The following is a 17,995-nucleotide window of genomic DNA, read 5'->3' as shown; positions in this document are numbered from 1 at the left end:
ACGATTATTTTGGATATTTTTTCTTGCATTTTATGGGCAGACACTCAAATACTAATCCCACTGGTGGATTTTTTTGTGTCTTGGGACCCTAGAGGGTCCAGCGCCAGAGGTTGGTTTGTCTTTTCAATTGACTTGGGCCACCATTTTACAATAAGACGAAGTGTGAATTTTTCTTTACTGATCCAATTTACTCTTATGTATTTTTATTTTTCAGCAGAAGGGTCTGAAAGATTGTAAGTTGCACAATAATTACATTTATGTCCTACAAGGTTGCATGTGTAGCAAGAGTTACTTTTTAAAAGGTCTTTTGAACGGTATTTTGAGAGATTATGCCTAACTAACCAAAATTCTTTTTTTTTCACTTTGAGCAGCTTTTTATGTTTTTGCTGCACATTTTTGACTGAGCTCTGAAGAAAATGTTTCTTGAAAATGTGTCTGCCTTTTTCAACGACATTGAATCTTTGTGGTGACTTTTTTAACGTTAACTCTTTTACTTTGTACAAAAGCCATGCTCCTTTGAAGCAACCTCACCCAACCATTGACCAGTGAATTTCCCAGAGCAGGATTTCATTGTGAAAAGTCATTTAAAAAAATATTTCCTGCCGGTTTTGATGGTGTGAAATCTGTCCTTCACTAACTTACCCATCACATCCACTCTGTCTGTTCACCTTAGCAAAGCAATGACTCGACGCTGAATGGAGCTTCGCAAGCAAGTCCTTTCATGCTGTTGAAAGGATTTGAATGAGTGAATAAAGAATCTGGAGTGACATAGTGATCCCTAACAGGTTTTTGTGCACATTTTTGTTTTCTCTCTCCCATGCAGGTGCCCTCCAAATTGAGAACAGTGAAGAATCCGACCAAGGGAAATATGAGTGTGTGGCAACGAACGGTGCTGGTACACGTTATTCTGCCCCTGCCAATCTTTATGTGAGAGGTAGGGACAATGAAACCCTGGCATCCACTATTCAGAAAGGCTCAGGGCAATGGGATTATATCTAAATGTAAATAATTATTGCACTGGGAAATAGAAGGATTTAATAGTGAACAAATAAAGCTAATACAATTAAAACTTGCAGCGATTTTAAAAAGCAGCTTGCTTGAGCTCAATCTATGCTGTGAGATGGGTTTGTAAGTATGTTTACTTTTACATTTTAACTTTTTTCTAGTGTTAATTTTAAATATGAGCTTGAGGTTACTTTACTACTTTTGTTTCTGTTAACTTGATTGCTTGGTGTGCTACTAATCATTAATAATTGACTACAAGCACTGGGGTTTGCGTATGACTGCACGGTGGTGCAAGGGGTGGAGAGAATGTGTAGGCACTGCCTTCGTAACTAAAATTCAGCAGAGCACAATTGATTCTCTTTCTTTTCCTTCTTGATAAACTACAGAGAAAGCTGCAAATCCCTGCACTCCAGCAATGAGCTAAATTTGAAAGCTGTCTTGTCACCCTGAATTGCTTTAAGATACCAAAATTAGACTACAAAGAAAGACTGTAATTTTCAGAAACTATTGATTCATGTCCAATTTTGCTCGCCTTCTGTTTAAATGTCTCTCCACTTTACAACAATGGTCCATCATGAGATGAACACCAGGAAACATTTCTCCATTTATTTCCTTCCTGAAGATCATTGAGCAGAAATATTCAAAAAAGAATATCATGTCATTATCATGTGAATCACAGAACAAAAGAAAGAAAATTCAGAATGAATGGAACAGCTTTGAGCTCATTACTGCAGTGTTGGGGCTCCTGGGCTAAGACTAGCTTCTTGGATGATTTCCCCATTCCTTTCTTTTTTTTGTCCTCTCGGTTCTGCCTTTAATAAGAGGAGGGCTTTATGATGGCGAACTATCCAGAAAGCCAAGTGATCTTGCCTTCTAGATAACTGCATAAACTCTCCGTTGCATTTGGGAGGTTAAATTGTTTGCTTCAGCAAATGGTCTGAAAATTTCAATGTGAAGCTAGTTGCAGCTTCTGGGCACGATTGGAGCGTCAAGCGAATGGTGAATTTTGAAGTTGAGGTAGAAAGGCTAGATAGAATGTACTAGTAGCAGTTGAAAGCCTTTATTCGGCCTTTTTACTCTCTCTGTGTTTCCCTTGTTTTTCTCCTTTCCTCATTTCATTGTGTTCTGCATCAAACCCCCTACATCCCTCAGAGCTGCGAGAAGGTTGGTGTGTTTTTTACTTTTTACCCACCTTAAGAAATATTGATTGAAATAACAAGAAAGAAAATCTGAAATGAATGTAGCTGCATTGTGGCCTTTGATTAATGTCATGTCTTATATGATGCTTCTGGTTGTTGCTGCTGGTGCTTGTGAGCTAATGACATCAGACAGTGGAGCATGCTGGGTGATGGTGTGCCTTGGGATGCATGGCCAGCTGTGATCTGCTCAATTGGTCAGTGTTCCTGCTCTTTGATTCTCTCCAATGCCTGTTGCTCAGGGGGACCCACCAAATTTAGAGCATTGTGCTTTGTAGTAGAAAGCTTTCAAAAGCATGAATAGATAGTTCTCCTAGTTCAGTTTCTGTTTTCCATGGAAAAGGATCAAATTGTCTTGTCATTGCAAATTCTACTGTATATTAATATTGGCTGCTTCCTGCTGTAGCGTGTGCTCTTTGTCTAAAAACTGCTTGCTCCTTTACCCATGCTGCCAGCCATCATTGCTCACAAGGTCATAATGGGTCACTGCCAAAAAAATAACCTTGCAGCACATTATGTGTATTATAAAATAAAGAAATCTGGGGAAGGAATTATAGGACATACTTCTATGGCACAATAGATGTGCAGAGGTTTCCTTTTGAATATTTTTTTCTGGTTTAAGCTTTATTCTTGGCCTCAGTCAGTGAATTACCATGCAGGCTCCACCTGAAATGTTGCCTGCATCACCAAGATTGAAGAAATTATACAGGCATTTGAGCAAAGCCTGTCCAACAGACTAAGCAGGAGCACTGATAATAAGCTGCATTAAACTTGTAGTCTTGTGTTCCCTCTGCGTGGTCCAGTCCTGTAAATGTGCTTGTGTGCTAAATATCTGATTGACTACATGATTAATATGCAGTAACACTGAATACAAATAACCCAGTTAATATCACTTTCACTGCCTTCTGCTTAATGTGAATGACTAGTCCACATTGAATGCCGTCAGTCAAATCTTGCTTCTTAACCTGGCTTTCCCTACCTTGGGTTTAAGGTATAATACTACTGTAGCAGCATATCTGAATATGCTTCTTCTCAGTTCCTTTCTCCTCCCACGCCACTCTCCTGGATTTTGTATTTTGTTTTCAGTGTCTTTTTCAGTTTCACTTTGTTTCTTTAATATGTTCTCCTTTCCAATTGTCCTCAGCATGGTGGTATTCCACAGTCAGCTATATGCTTGCTTGCATGTCTTGACCCAGTTAAAGTACCAAGCTTTGTCTTGTTTTCAAATGTGCCTATATGTTCACGTTAGTGTGAGGTCTTGAGGCTGCATCCACTCTGACTGAATCTGAAAGCAGATGAGTTGCACTTTCAATGTATTGGAGATTATGTGTACCAGGCCTCTGATGTGACAATGTGGTCAAGCACATTAACTCACATCAAGTGGAAGTACACAGCATTGAAGTTGATTTTATTCTCAACTCGAGCATGCTTTTGATCCTCCAGTTCTTTCTTCTGTATGTATTTATTAATATATTTGTGCATGGTGTATGTGTAATGTTAGTCTGTAGTTTAGTCCAATGTGGGAAACTGATAGGTGTGATCTAAATTTACATATGATTAGAACTGATTCAAACATAATTGAAATTTTTTGTAAAAATAATTATATTTTTAATTGGTTTATGTTTAAAGACATAAATGTAATTTAGTTATGTGTTAGAACAGATACTTGTAGAATGCATGTCAGTGTATGGAAAAGGCATTTTTTGCACATGTTATTACCTTCTTGTGTTTTGTTGCAGTTCGGCGTGTCCCACCAAGATTTTCCATCCCTCCAACAAGCCACGAGATCATGCCTGGTGGAAGTGTAAATATCACCTGCGTTGCTGTGGGTTCCCCAATGCCTTATGTGAAGTGGATGCTGGGAGCAGAGGACTTAACTCCTGAAGATGACATGCCAATTGGACGTAATGTCCTGGAGCTTAACAATGTCAGAGAGTCTGCAAATTATACCTGTGTGGCCATGTCGACACTTGGAGTGATAGAGGCATTTTCAGAAGTCACTGTTAAAGGTGAAGAATATTTCCTCAGATTAAAGATGGGTTGGTTGCATGATACACAGCTCTGCCATCATCTTAACACTGAATTTTGTCATTGAGATAATGGAGCAAAAAAAATTAAAATAGTTTAATTAGTGTCATAAAATGTCAGTCTTCGGGTCTTTTTATCCAAACCATATAATCAAAGTGCCTCAGCTTTTCCAATATATTCTGGTGAAACATTACCAAACATTTATTTTAATAATGTACATGGGACATGATGGAATCCCCAGATTAAACTTGTGATATCACACTGTGTGGTGGTTTCCCTGTGTGAATGTAAAGATCAATTTAGGGGTGTGCTCACATTATGTTTTTATTTCCAGCATTGCCGAAACCCCCAGGCACTCCTTTTGTCACTGAAACCACAGCAACGAGTGTCACATTGACTTGGGACTCGGGAAATCCAGAGCCTGTGGCCCATTATATTGTGCAGCACAAATCCAAGTATTCAGATGGCCCATTTCAGGAGATCGATGGGGTAGCTACAACTCGATACAGTGTTGGAGGACTGAGCCCTTACTCAGATTATGAATTCCGAGTCATTGCAGTGAATAATATTGGGCAAGGGCCACCAAGCGAAGCAGTGGAAACACGAACAGGTGAACAGGCTCCTTCCAGTCCACCTCGTTCTGTGCAGGCACGAATGCTGAGTACCACCACTATGTTAATTCAGTGGGAGGAGCCAGAGGAAGCAAATGGGCAGATCCGAGGATACAGAGTGTATTACACAATGGACCCTCACCAACACATCAACAACTGGCAGAAGCACAACGTCGATGATAGCATGTTGACAACAATTGCAAACCTGACCCCAGAGACAACCTATACTGTCCGTGTTCTGGCTTTTACTTCTGTTGGAGATGGACCACATTCACCTGAAATACAGGTGAAAACTCAACAAGGAGGTGAGTTGTCCTCTTGGCTTAACTTGAGATACTGCATTCCATTTCACACGAGGTTTTCTATGTCATAAATGTAGGAACATCCTCTTTTGTGTATGTTAAGGTGATGTTTCTTTGTTGGCATACTTTAGGTTCTGTTCAAAGGTAAACAGTGAAGTCATGCATGGGCTGATATGGGAGGTAGTACTGGATTTCCAAAAGTACACATTCCTCATAACCTTCTACTTTCAGAGGAGAATGGAAGATTATGACCAAGCGACGTCAAAAATGCTTTTGAGAAACACAAAAGTTCCAGATGCCTAATTCTTCATCTGGACAAAGAATTGCTGGAAGAACTCAGCAGTCATCATTTCTGGTCTGGATCTTTTATCAAAACTGATGTTGGCTGACCATTTCTACCCAAGTCCAACCTCTTGTGTTCCTCCAGCAATTCTTTGCCTAATAAAAATGATTCAGAATATCCAGACCAAGAATCAATGGTAGAAATCAAACAGTATTAAATGGAGCCGAGCAAATCCTTGTTTTACTTGAACAATGTGAATGTGATTTGGAAAATTAACCGAAATGCAAAAAACACGAGATTATTTATTATTTGAGTAAGCTTGAGAACAAAGGTGTAAATAAGAACTCAACACATTATAAATTGTGATCAGCATCTTGAGGGATTTCTATTACATCCTCAAGGAAATGTATCTAGAATAGATAGAAATTACATTTGAAGGGAGATGCAAAGCAAGAGGAGTGTGTTCTGAATTTGGGTCACACAGAAACAGGTAATTTACCTTCAAACTTCCATATTGACTACCAAATAATTGTGTGCAAATCTGGTCACCCCATTACAGGAAGGATGTGAAGGTTTTAGAAAGGGTGCAGAAAAGATTTTTCAGGATGCTAATGTTGTGAAGGTTAGCTGCGTATTATGCATTTGTTTTGGTGAATGAACTTAGGCATTTTGGCCCAAGCTTCATCAACTATAAAACTGAAGGTGCATTCGATGGAACAAAAACGCAAATCTCCTCACCTATTGAGCATTGGAGTTATAGAGCATAGAAACAGGCGCTTTGGGCCATGACGACCGTTGTACTTATCTCCCCGAACCCTATCTATCTGCATAGCCTTCCATACCTCAAGGATTCAAGGGCTGATCAACATGCTTCTTAAATTACAGAGTCACTTGTATAGTACACAGAAGGTGGTGCACTTAAGCGGAAGATTGAGTCAGTACCTTTATCTATCCAAACAATTTGAGCAAATGACCTTCCATCATTTCTCGTCTCAGAAGGATGAGACAACTTCCATGATCTTTAGTTTATCAAATGAAGGAGAGTCAAAAAAAAACAGATGTGCATTTCTTTTCTCTGCTTGAAGAGTGAACTGAAATGCATCCCAAGTACCCAGGGGACATGAGAGAAGTGCATACTGGTTTAGTATCCATTTCTTAAAGCTTGTTACCTCTATAGATATTGCATATCAGCTTACTGTACTTATTGTGCATTGTGGTCTGACTTGCCAAGATCAACCTGGCAAGATTCTGAGCCATTAACTAGAGGTTTCACACTGGGTATCAGATTCAAACATCAGCCATTATAATCCATGTGCCACGAAAGACAGAACATCCACCAGAATAGATTTACATTTGGAGAGGAAGTAAATGCAAGATAATCAGCAGGGAAATTTTCAAACAAACAACATTGAGAGGTGAAGAATGCTGTCTCAACTTCTCAAGTGTCATTGCTGTTTAATATCTTACAACTCTGCCATTGATGTTGGTTTGAGTTATGGAATTTGAACACGACTAGGACTAATCAAACTGATGAAAAATATGTTCAAATCTGCTGTTGCATTCAGTTATTTCAGATACAAGGTTTAATTGCAGAGGCCTCAATATTTGCTTGTTTATTTGACTTTTACATGTTCTTTAAAGAGAACCACAGGGAGGGCCATTCATACATTTCAGCATAAAGCAGAAATTCAATTCAAAACTGCCATAAGCTTTTTAACTTTTTAAAGTTTATGTTTAGAAAGAAAGAAAAAATGTGCATTGAAGTAGCACATTGAGACGTCAAAAAGCATTTTACAATCAGTCAAGAAGATCTTCAGTAGATTGCTCTTTGCTCCAGATTCCTGCATCTACAGTCTTTCATGTATCCGAAGTCCATGCAGGTGTGGTGAGAAATCTATTATCCTCATGCTGAATCCCATCAATCAGCAAATTATCCCTCTCTATTACCATTTTCTGGGGTCGAGCCTTATCCTTTGAAAAAAGCATGAAACATACAATAGAGTAACTGAACCTAACTTCAGGTGCTAATTTCAATGAGCTTAAATACATAATTGCAATGTGGATTTAGTATGAACATTAGAGGTAAATATATCCACTAACAACAACTAATTACTGATCCCACAAGATCTTCAAATTCTTGGTGTTTTCATTTTCGGAAATTATTTCTTGTCTGAAAATTGATCATATACTTTGAGGACATCAAAGTAGCCAATGTTCATAGCCATTCTTTTTCATTTCACGACTGATTCCTCAACTAACTCATCCACAAACAACTACATCAGATAAATATATCAATTCCATCAGAAATCTTTTAATTAACTGATGACTTTCTCAGAGGATTTTAAAAAAATTCTATCTTTCATTTGAATCAGTTCAACTCAAAAGTTTGGGTAACAAGCAAATAGAATTGCTAAAAAATTGTTAAACAGTGCATAAATGACATAACCAGCTACAAAGCCAAATCTGGTACCGTAGGATTCAGGAAAGCTTCACTTTCAGATGAACTGAATGACTTCTATGCCAAGTTTAACCACCAGAACAAAGAAGAACTACTGTGCCCTGATAATCCTCAACTGTCAGGATCTGAGGATGGCATGCAGGCTGCCTTCAGAAGAGTAAAAATCCGGTCTGGACAGAGTACCCGGCTGAGTATTGAAAACCTGTGTTGACCAACTTGCCAATGCATTCACAGACATCTCATTCCAGCAGAGCATGGCACCACCTGTTTCAAACAGGTTTCAATCATACCTGTGCCCAAGATGAGTGCAGTAACCTGCCTAGATGACTATCGACCAGTGGCACTCACATCCACCAGGAAGAAGTGTTTTGAGAGGCTGGTGGTGAAGCATATCAGCTCCAGTCTGAATGGTGACGTGGATCCATTCCAATTTGCCTACTGAAGGAACAGGTCACCAGCAGATGTCATCTCACTGGCTTTACACAAAGCCCTGGAACATCTGGGCAGCATAGTTGCATGCACCAGGATGCTCTTTATCAAGTACAGTTTTGCATTCAACACCATCATCCTCTCAAAACTAATCAGCAAACTCCAAGACTTTGTCCTCAACACCCCACTGTGTAATTGGATGCTGGATTTTCTCACCTCCAGACCACAATCAGTGAGGATTGGTGAGAATATCTCCTCCACAATCTCCATCAGTACCAGACACAGGTTTGAGTTTATAGCCCCCTGCTCTACTCACTTCACACCTATAACTGTGTGGCTCGGTACGACAATAACCCCATCTCCAAATTTTCTTATGATACCATGATCATGGGTTGTGTAAAAGCATACAGAAGGGAGATTGAAAACTTGGCTGGATGGGGTACAAACAACAACCTCGCACTCAATGTCACCAAAACTACAGATGTGATTGTAGACTTTAAGAGGGGAAACCCAGAGCTGTAGGATCCAGTGATTATTAGGGGATTAGAGATGGAGAGGTGAGCAAACTTAAATTCCTGAGAATTACTACTTGAACAGACTTTCCCTGGACCAACACACCATTGTTTTTCATAAAGAACAGATTTCAGTGCCTCTACTTCCTCAGGAGTTTGTGGAGGTTTGGTATGATATTGAAAACCTTGGTAAACCTCTGCAGGTGTGTAGTGGAAAGTGTGTTGACCTGCTGTGATCACAGCCAGGCGTGGGGACACCAATACCTCTGAGTGGAAAGCCCTGCAAAAGGTAGTGGGCACAGCCCAGTATATCACAGGCAAAACTCTCCCCACGATTGAGAAAATCTAAGTGGAATATTGCCATTGGAGGCAGCAGTAATCATTAAGGATCAACACCACCCAGAACCTGCTCTGTTCTCGCTGCTGCCATTAAGAAAGTGGTAAAGGTGCCACAAGACTCGTACCAGCAGGCTGAGGGTCAGTTGCCCTATCTACCATCACACTCGTAAACAACAAATTCAGTTAATGACTCATTTAAGGATTCTTATTTTGCATATTATTTATTATTGAATATTTATTTTCTGTTTTTCACTGTTTTCACTTTTTTATTTGTTTCAAGGTCTCTCTTTTGTTTCCGCATCTTTTTCTTGAATGCCCGATAAGTTGAAATTCTGTCTTGCCTGCAGGAAAAAGAATTCTATGGCTGTTTGTACTCTGAGTCAATCTGAACTTTCCCTTTGAACTTTGAAAACCTGCAAATGCTGTGACTGTCATCAACACAGTCTGTTGGAGAAACTCAGCAAATCACACAACATCTTTATTCAGCAAAGATAGATACATAACCAATGTTTTGGGCTTGAGCCCTTCATCAAGGTATGGATAAAAAGCAGGCAGGCATCTGAATAAAATGGTTGGTGGGGGTGCAAGGGTAGCGGAGGAGCGCAGGCCCACAGTTATAGATGTATATGGATAGGAGGGCAGAAGAGAATAAATCAGGGAAGTGATTGGGGGATGGGACAGCTCTCTGAATGGATATAGAAGGAGGTGGCGAGGAGGAAGAAACATTTCAGATGTTTTGTCAGAGTACATACATGACATCAGATACAATCTTGAGATTTCTTCCTGCAGCCACGGCAGAATTATCACTAAATGGTCATGCAAAAAATAAATTGTACACAGCGTAAAACATGCAAACAGACAAAGAACTGTAAACAGATAATGAATGTAAACAAACTGTGCAATACAGAGAGAACAAAAAGAAAATCAATAAAGTGCACAAGTAAGAGTCCTTTATTGAGTTCCTGATTGGGTTTGTTGTTGAGGAGTCTGATGGTGGAGGGGTAGCAGCTGATCCTGAACCTGGTGGTGCGAATCTTGTGGCACCGATACCTCTTTCCAGATGGCAGCAGTGAGGACAGTGTGTGTGCAAGGTAGTAGTAAGGGTCTTTTAAAAAAAAATATATATTTTCTTTTTTTTTAATTAATACACATAGTAAAATCTTCAATATCACAATATCTTAAACATTTTCATTAAAAAAAATGAAGAAAAACCCATCCCCCATTACAAAATAGAAATCCACACACCATGAGGGAAAGTCACATCTCTTTATATTATAACAACATTGTTATAATTGGGCCCCTATATGGTTCAAATATGGCCACCATATCTTGACAAATATGTCATATTTGTTTTTTAGATTATATGTAATTTTCTCTGTAGGTATACAACTATTCATCTCTACAGTCCAAAGTGCTATGAGTAAGGGAGGGTTGGATTTCCAAGTAATTGCAATACACTTCCTAGCCACTGCTAAAGCTAGTTTGACAAAATAAATTAGGAATGTAGTTAACTTAATAATTATTTCAATGAGATTACCTGAAAGATAAAACTCTGGGTAGTCCTTGAAGGCCACCCCGTTATTCTTGTTAATATTTCTGCAAAATCTTGTCAAAAAGGCCTTACCTTCACACATGACCACATAGCATGTAAAAACATTCTTGTTTCAATCCCACATCTAAAACACATCTCTGATATTTCAGATTTTGATCTATGTAACTTCTGTGGCATAAAATATAATTGGTGTCAGGCATTATACTGAACCAATTCATATCTTGCATTCATAATTGATGTTATAATATCCCAACACCAATCAGACCAATACCTTTCTGATATTACACCTACCGGTAAGTCCAACTCCCATCTCTCTCTTTCTCTCGACCTCTGTAAACCTGGTTTTGCACTTTCACTCTGGGAAGCATAGTACTTTTTTTTTGTAAATTTAGGTGTATTCCCCAAATTGTTTGCTCTATTTCACTAACTTCAGGTGAGACCAATGTTGGAAAATTACATCTGCTTTTAGTTTTTTTTGGTGTGCAATTGGAACATGCTAAATTAAAAAGAGGATAGGAGGGGTAAGTCATATAGTCTTCTTTCAATTCAAAGGCGAGAGGAGTAGAAACTTTAATTAACAAAAATATACCAGTAATAGTAGAAGATATATCGATTGAGCAAGCCAGAAGGTTTTTAGTGGCACATTGTACAATTTTTTTGCAGAATCCTGGAAGTTTATGAATATCTATGGTCCAAATTATGATGTTAAAGCCTTTATGAAGGATATCTTTTTAAAAGCAGCAGAAGGTAGTCAAAATATATTGGTGGGGGGGGATTTTAATTTCTGTCTAGATCTGATATTGGATAAATTGGCGAGAACAGTAACGAGAGCAAGGGCCACAAAAGCAAAGCTATCATTTATGAAAGATTTAAATCTGATTGATAATCTGGAGGCAGCTCAACCACACAGATAGACTGCTAATTCTACTCATGCAAGGAGTGATTTATTTTTAATGTCCACACAGTTAAAAAGCAGAGTGGTAAAAAAGGAATAGTTGGCGAGACGAATGCCAGACCATTCACCATTATTAACCTTAAGTATTGTTGTAGTGGAAAAACAAGAAAATGCTTCTTAATGCCGCATTGTTGAAAAGGACAGACTTCTGTGAGTTTATTAGGAGACAGACAGAACTATTTTGTGAGACCAATCTCTTTTCCACTGATAACAGCTTTTTGATATGGGATACTTTTAAAGCTATATGAGAGAGCAAATGATTTCTTATACAAAAAATCTTAAAAGAGAATGTAGAACTGGATGGTTTAAAGAAAGAGATAACAGAACTGGAGAAAGAATATCAGAGGACGGGTTTACAAGAAGAATATGCACTTAGAGAATTTTTAAAAACTGAGATATAACACAACAAACATAAAAATGTAAAAAATAAATAAAAACTAAGCCAAAATATTATGAATTAGGGGAATAGGCACATAAGGACTTGTCCTGGCAAATTAAGTCAGAAAAGTCATCAAGGATGATAAATGCAATTAAAACAGAAGCCGATATTTTAAAGTACAACTAAAAAGAGATTAAACTTTACTGCTAATTATAGCAAGTAGCCCTTATATGCCTCTCTAAGAATCAAACCCATGTTAGAGGTTACATGGAAATGTGGGAGTCAGTTTAGTGAGAGAATGATTTATTTTGGTTGTTGAGAAACCCAAGCCACCTTAAATTTGCCTCTCAAATCAATCAATGTAACCTCATTTAAAGCCTTTTCTTCACTCTCAGCACAAACTTGTAGAATTACTGGAGAGACCTGCACCACAAACACAATTACCGTGAATGTTGTGGACAGAGCGCCTTAAGATGATTCAAGGTGATTCAACGGAATGTTAAGGCTTAAAACCGGTGAAGTGTTGGAGATTTTGAAATCACAGTTAGGGAAAGATTCAAGCTGAAAGAGAATTCACACGAGGTTCTTTTATTCTCCTTAAATAACGGAGTGTTCATGCTATTGTGTGAGATATTGGGAGAGTGATCTGCACTGCCACACATTTAAGATTATGAACCCAGCAATATTTTTTGCTAGATTCACAGAGGAAGCTATCTGACCTGAAGCCTGCAGTTATGTTGATATAAGCTTTGGGACTAGAAATTCTATCACAAAAACAGAATAGGCTGTGTGATAGAATTTTCCCTCTCCTCTTGTGCATCAATCATGTGGTGGATGACGATTGCTGAACCAGGTTCTTTGTGGAGGATGTTAAGCATGCAGTATAGATCCAGGTGTTGTATCAGGATGGCACAAGGTTCCGAAGCACACAAAAGGGTTGCAAATGTCACAGGTTTCAGTCTTACCAGAGAGTTTGCTTTATGACAGCTCAAAGGTCCAGCCCATCTTTACTCCAGTTAGTTACTTCTCAAACTTTTCCTTGGTAACCCCTACATATCTTCTGATATCTCAGACTTGCCATCGTTCCACCCTGTGTAACCCTGCCTTCCCGACTGACCATCCCGTCCCCTCCATCTCTCCCCTTCTGTCCTCAGCCAAGACACCTTGCCCTCTAAGAATCTTCCTAGCTGTTTCCCCCGTTGGTTTCTGTCAACAGTCCATGAAAGTTGTTCCCACTTGCTATGACCCATTTCCTGCTTTCACGTCATCCAGTGTTGGCCCTTATTTCCTCTCCCACCACTACCCTACCCTCTCTGCCCTGCATCTTCAATTCCTTCACACTCACTTAGGATTTCCCATTCACTGTGTCCTCCTCACCTGAGATCTGCTGCTGGTCAAATGTTGGAGGCAAGAAGCCTCACACGAGAGGAGCAATGTAATGGCACAACTATAATGTGAGATTTACCCACAGAATTTCTAGCTTATTCTCTGCAATAAGATGAGCATCCTTGACTTGATACATCAGCAATTCACAAAGCAGGATAATTTGCCAAGTAATTGCCAGTTTCTTAGTCCCAGCCTCTCTATGGGCAAATAGAGCACTCAGAGTTTGGTTTTGCAAAGATCCATAACCTGAACCAAAAAGATCACATGATTACTCTCTCTTTTTCTTACTCTGACATGAAAATAAACGAGATTACAAATGATTTCCACAGATATTGTTATTTTTTTCATTCATTGCCTGTTCTGCTGAAGCAAGTGAGAGTTTTGGTGCCATACGTACTGAGTGCAATGTGATTGATCATTAACTCATTACTGTTATTGTCAATGCACAGTTAAATTTTAGTGGAAGGTTGTAAGATTATACAGATCACTTTGTAACTTTGTACAGCAATTTTTTTTGACATTCACTTGCTTTTCCTGGGAAGCAGTTGACTCTCATTTCTTCCAAAAGATTTATTTGCTGACAATTCAATGCCTTATCCTTTCAACAAGAATCAGTGAGATCTGCAATGTGCAAACATTTGAATCCTGCCTTGACCTGATTGAGTTCCCATGAGTGACAGATGCCAAAGGGTTAATTTCTCGTTCTGTGTTCACTTAAACAGAAGAATGTGAAAATTAGGGAATGAATGGGGTGAGCCTTATTTGAATGGTTGCATTTCATCTCTCTCCCTGCAGTTTTAAACCCATTCCAGAAATGTGGAATACATAATTTTGTCACATATTTTGGAATGCCATATTTTTGGAGATGCAAGTTTTCAAATGAATGCCCAGAAATGAATAAAGAAGAGCTGAGGAGTTCCTATGTACTGGCCATGTGCCTCAACCAACTTCATGAAACCAACATATTATTAACAATTGGCACATTTACCTTTTGGTGCCTTCATGCAAGCAAACTGCCTGCTGCATTTTCCTGCATTATGGCAGTGACGTACAGGCAGTCCCCAGTTTATGAATGTCCGACTTATGGACAACCCGTGCTTATGAACGAATTATTCTCCAATTCGCAGAAGTGCATAAATGCGTATGCATGATGCGCATGCACGAATACCTCATGGATGCTCTTTCCAGTATGCAAGGCATCGAAGGAACAAGAGGAAGTATTAACTTTTAATCATGATCCTTTTTACTTTTTTTGCATAGAAAGATAAAATATGAACTACATACTAAGTGTTTGTACTATGTACTATGACTGACGCTAAATAAGAACCATTCAGACTTAAGTACAAATTTGACTCAAAGACAGACTTAGGAACAGAACTTGTATGTAACCTGTATCTAATTTGTTGTGAAGAACAATCCACGGTCATTAAAATTAATTTCTTCTCACTTAAAGTACAGCAACCGGCATGGTTAGCATAGTGGTTAACACAAAACTGTTATAGCGCCAGCGACCCGAGTTCCGATCTGGCAGTGTTGGTAAAAAGTTTGTATGTTTTTCCTGTTACTGCGTGTGTTTCCTCTAGGTGCTCTGGTTTCCTCCCACCATTCAAAATGTATGGGAGTTGTAGGTTAATAGCATGTAATTGGGTGGCACAGATTCGTGGGCCAGAAGGGCCTGTTATGCCTAAAATTTAATTTAAAATGTTTATTAAATTAAAATTAACCTTTGATGCTTGCTCCACTGAAAATTCTATACAATCTGACATCACCATCAGGTAAGAACACAAAACACTGAATTGGAAAGGTTGTGCATACGGTGATTGCAGCTCTGAACATTTCCATTGCATGTAAAGTAGCTTGTAGACCATGATTGAGTGGAACATGAACCATCTCAAGAGCAGTTGTGGATCTGGAGCACTCTTGATGTCTGAGTTCCCACTACAATCACTTTCAATGATAAATTGTGAAGTTCATTTGAATTTGTGTGTCAAGTATAATTTTCAAGGTGCGTCAGATATCTTGTCCATCATCTGAAAATTCTGAAAATCACAGGCAGCAATAGTTTTATTCTGCAATTTGGACATAGTTTTTCTAGAAAATATGAGTGGAGAGATCATCGTATGAGTGGGCTGGGTCAGATTGGTAAGGCTTTGGTGGCACGGTTGGCATAGCAGATAGTACAACGCCTTTGCAGCGTTTGTTACATTCTCTTTGTGTCTGTGTTGGTTTTTCCCAGGGGCTCCGGTGTCTTTCCACCGTTCAAAATGTACCTGGGGTGTAGGTTAATTAGGTATAAATTGGGCAGCACGGACCTGTGGGAAGAAATGGCCTGTTTCCTTGCAGTATGTCTAATTTTTTTTTAAGATCAGGCTTCAGCGAGAACAGGTCAGAGGTGAGGGATAGTAAGATTTGAAATAAGAAAAGTCCACTGTGTTCCTCGAACAAAAATTATTCAGAAGTTAGGCACAGGTAAGAGCAGGTTTTAGATATCATGTATTTTTTCCTCCAGCCATAAACAGCAGGAATAACAGCCAAAACAGGGGACTGCTCCTATTGCGGAATGTGGGTATCAGGGAAGCCAGCAGTATACCTGATGACTTCATCTGCCAGACGTGCATCCAGCTAAAGCTACTGACAAGCTGTATTAGGAATTGGAGCTAGAGCTGGATGAACTCTGGATCATTCTCGAAGTAGAGTGGGTGATAGACAGGAGTTACAGGGGCACTATCACACCCTGGAGGCCAGAGGAGTGTAGATGGGTGACAGTCAGGAGAGGGAAAGGAAAAAGAAAGGCAGTGGAGGGCACCCCTGAGGCCGTTCACGTCAATTACAATCACACCATTTTGGATGCTGTTGGGGTTACAACCTAACAGGCATGTTTCCTCCCTGGTGCCAGTGTCTGAGATATTACAGTTCGAGATCACAACATTCTCAGGAAGGGCTGTGAGCAGTCAGATGTTGTGGTCCATGTAGGGACCAGTGAAAGGGTTGAGGAGGTCCTGGAAAGAGAGTTCAGGGAGTTAGGCGCTAGATTGAAGGTCAGGACCTCCAGGGTTGTGATGTCAGGATTGTTATCCATGCCACATGCTAGTGAGGTTAGAAATAAGAGGATGATACACCTTTGCACATAGCTAAAGACATGGTGGATGAGGGAGTGCTTCAGGTTTCTAGATCATTGAGATCTTTTCCAGGGAAATTGAGATCTATTCTGACAGAATGGTTCATCTAAACTGGAGAAGGACTAATATCCTTACGGGAAGGTTTGCTAGTGCTGCTCCAGTGGGTTTAAACTAGATTTGCGGAGGGAGGAGCCAGAGCAAATAGGGGAGTGAAGGAGGGAAAAGATTATGTGAAAATTGCATGTGCTGTTAAAAGTCAACAGGTTGTACATGGTGGAAATGCTCTCAGGAGCATCTATTTCAATGCAAGGAGTATTGTAGGAAAAGCAGACAAACTCAGAACGTGGATTGGCACATGGAATTATGGCATTGTGGTTATTAGTGAAACATGGTTGCAAAAAGGCATGACTGACAGCTCACAATTTTAGACGTGATAAAATGGGGGGGGGGTAGGATGAATGGGGGAGGAGTGGCATTGCTTATCAGGGAAAATATCACAGCTGTGCTCAGGCAGGGCAGACCTGAGGGCTTGTTTACTGAGGCCATATGGGTGGAGCTGAGGAACAGGAAAGGTATGACCACACTCATAGGGTTGTATTATCGACCACCCAATAGTCAACGAGAATTGGAGGAGCAAATCTATAGAGAGATAACAGGCAGCTGCAGGAAACGTAAGGTTGTAATTACAGGAGATTTTAATTTTCCACATATTGACTGGGTCTCTCATACTGTAAAAGGGCCGGATTGTATAGAATTTGTCAAATGCTTTCGGTAAAGTTTTCTAAATCAATATATTAAAAAGTATCAACAAGAGAGAGTGTAATAGTGGATCTCCTATTAGGGAAGAAGATAGGTCAAGTGACAGAGATATGTATCGGGCAACATTTTGGGTACAATGATCATAATGCCATTTATTTCAAGTTAATTATGAGAAGGATGGGCCTGGGCCTTGGGCTGAGATTCTTAATTGGAAAAAGGCCAATTTTTAGGAAATGAGAAAGGACCTAATATGCATGGATTGGGATAAGTTGTTTTCGGACAAGGATGTGCGAGGCAAGTAGAAGACTTTCAAAGGTGAAATTTAGAGAGTACAGAGTTTCTATGTTTCTGTCAGGATTTCAAGGCAAGGTTAGCAGGCATAGAGAACTTTGGTATTCAAGGGATATTTGGGATCTGGTTCAGAAGAAGAGAGAGATATATAGCAGGTATAGGCAACATGGAGCAAATGAGGTACTTGAGGAGTATATAAAATGCAAGAAAACACTCAAGAAGAAATCAGAAGGGCTAAAAAAGACATGACGTTGCTTTGGCAGACAATGTGAAGGAAAATCCTCAGGGTTTCTACAAGTATATTAAGAGTAAAAGGATAGAAATGGAAAAATTGGTTTCATTGAAGATAAGAATAGTTTGCATTATATGAAGCCAAAAGAGGTGGGGGAAG

General features: G+C 39.4%; 1 protein-coding gene across 13 annotated transcripts in view; it reads left to right on the top strand.

Annotated features, from left to right (window-relative positions):
• LOC138755303 (receptor-type tyrosine-protein phosphatase delta) overlaps positions 1–17,995 on the top strand; it is a 1,191,445-nt gene that overhangs the window by 421,317 nt on the left and 752,133 nt on the right. For all 13 annotated transcript variants that reach the window (XM_069921133.1, XM_069921109.1, XM_069921060.1 and 10 more), the window contains 3 exons: positions 824–934; positions 3,941–4,210; positions 4,564–5,145. In XM_069921133.1, the coding sequence (XP_069777234.1) occupies positions 824–934; positions 3,941–4,210; positions 4,564–5,145 (963 nt within the window). The remainder of the gene's footprint in view (positions 1–823; positions 935–3,940; positions 4,211–4,563; positions 5,146–17,995) is intronic.

Source organism: Narcine bancroftii, chromosome 1 (assembly GCF_036971445.1).
Source record: "Narcine bancroftii isolate sNarBan1 chromosome 1, sNarBan1.hap1, whole genome shotgun sequence".
Taxonomy (NCBI): domain Eukaryota; kingdom Metazoa; phylum Chordata; class Chondrichthyes; order Torpediniformes; family Narcinidae; genus Narcine; species Narcine bancroftii.
This window is presented reverse-complemented; position numbering and strand designations above follow the sequence as displayed.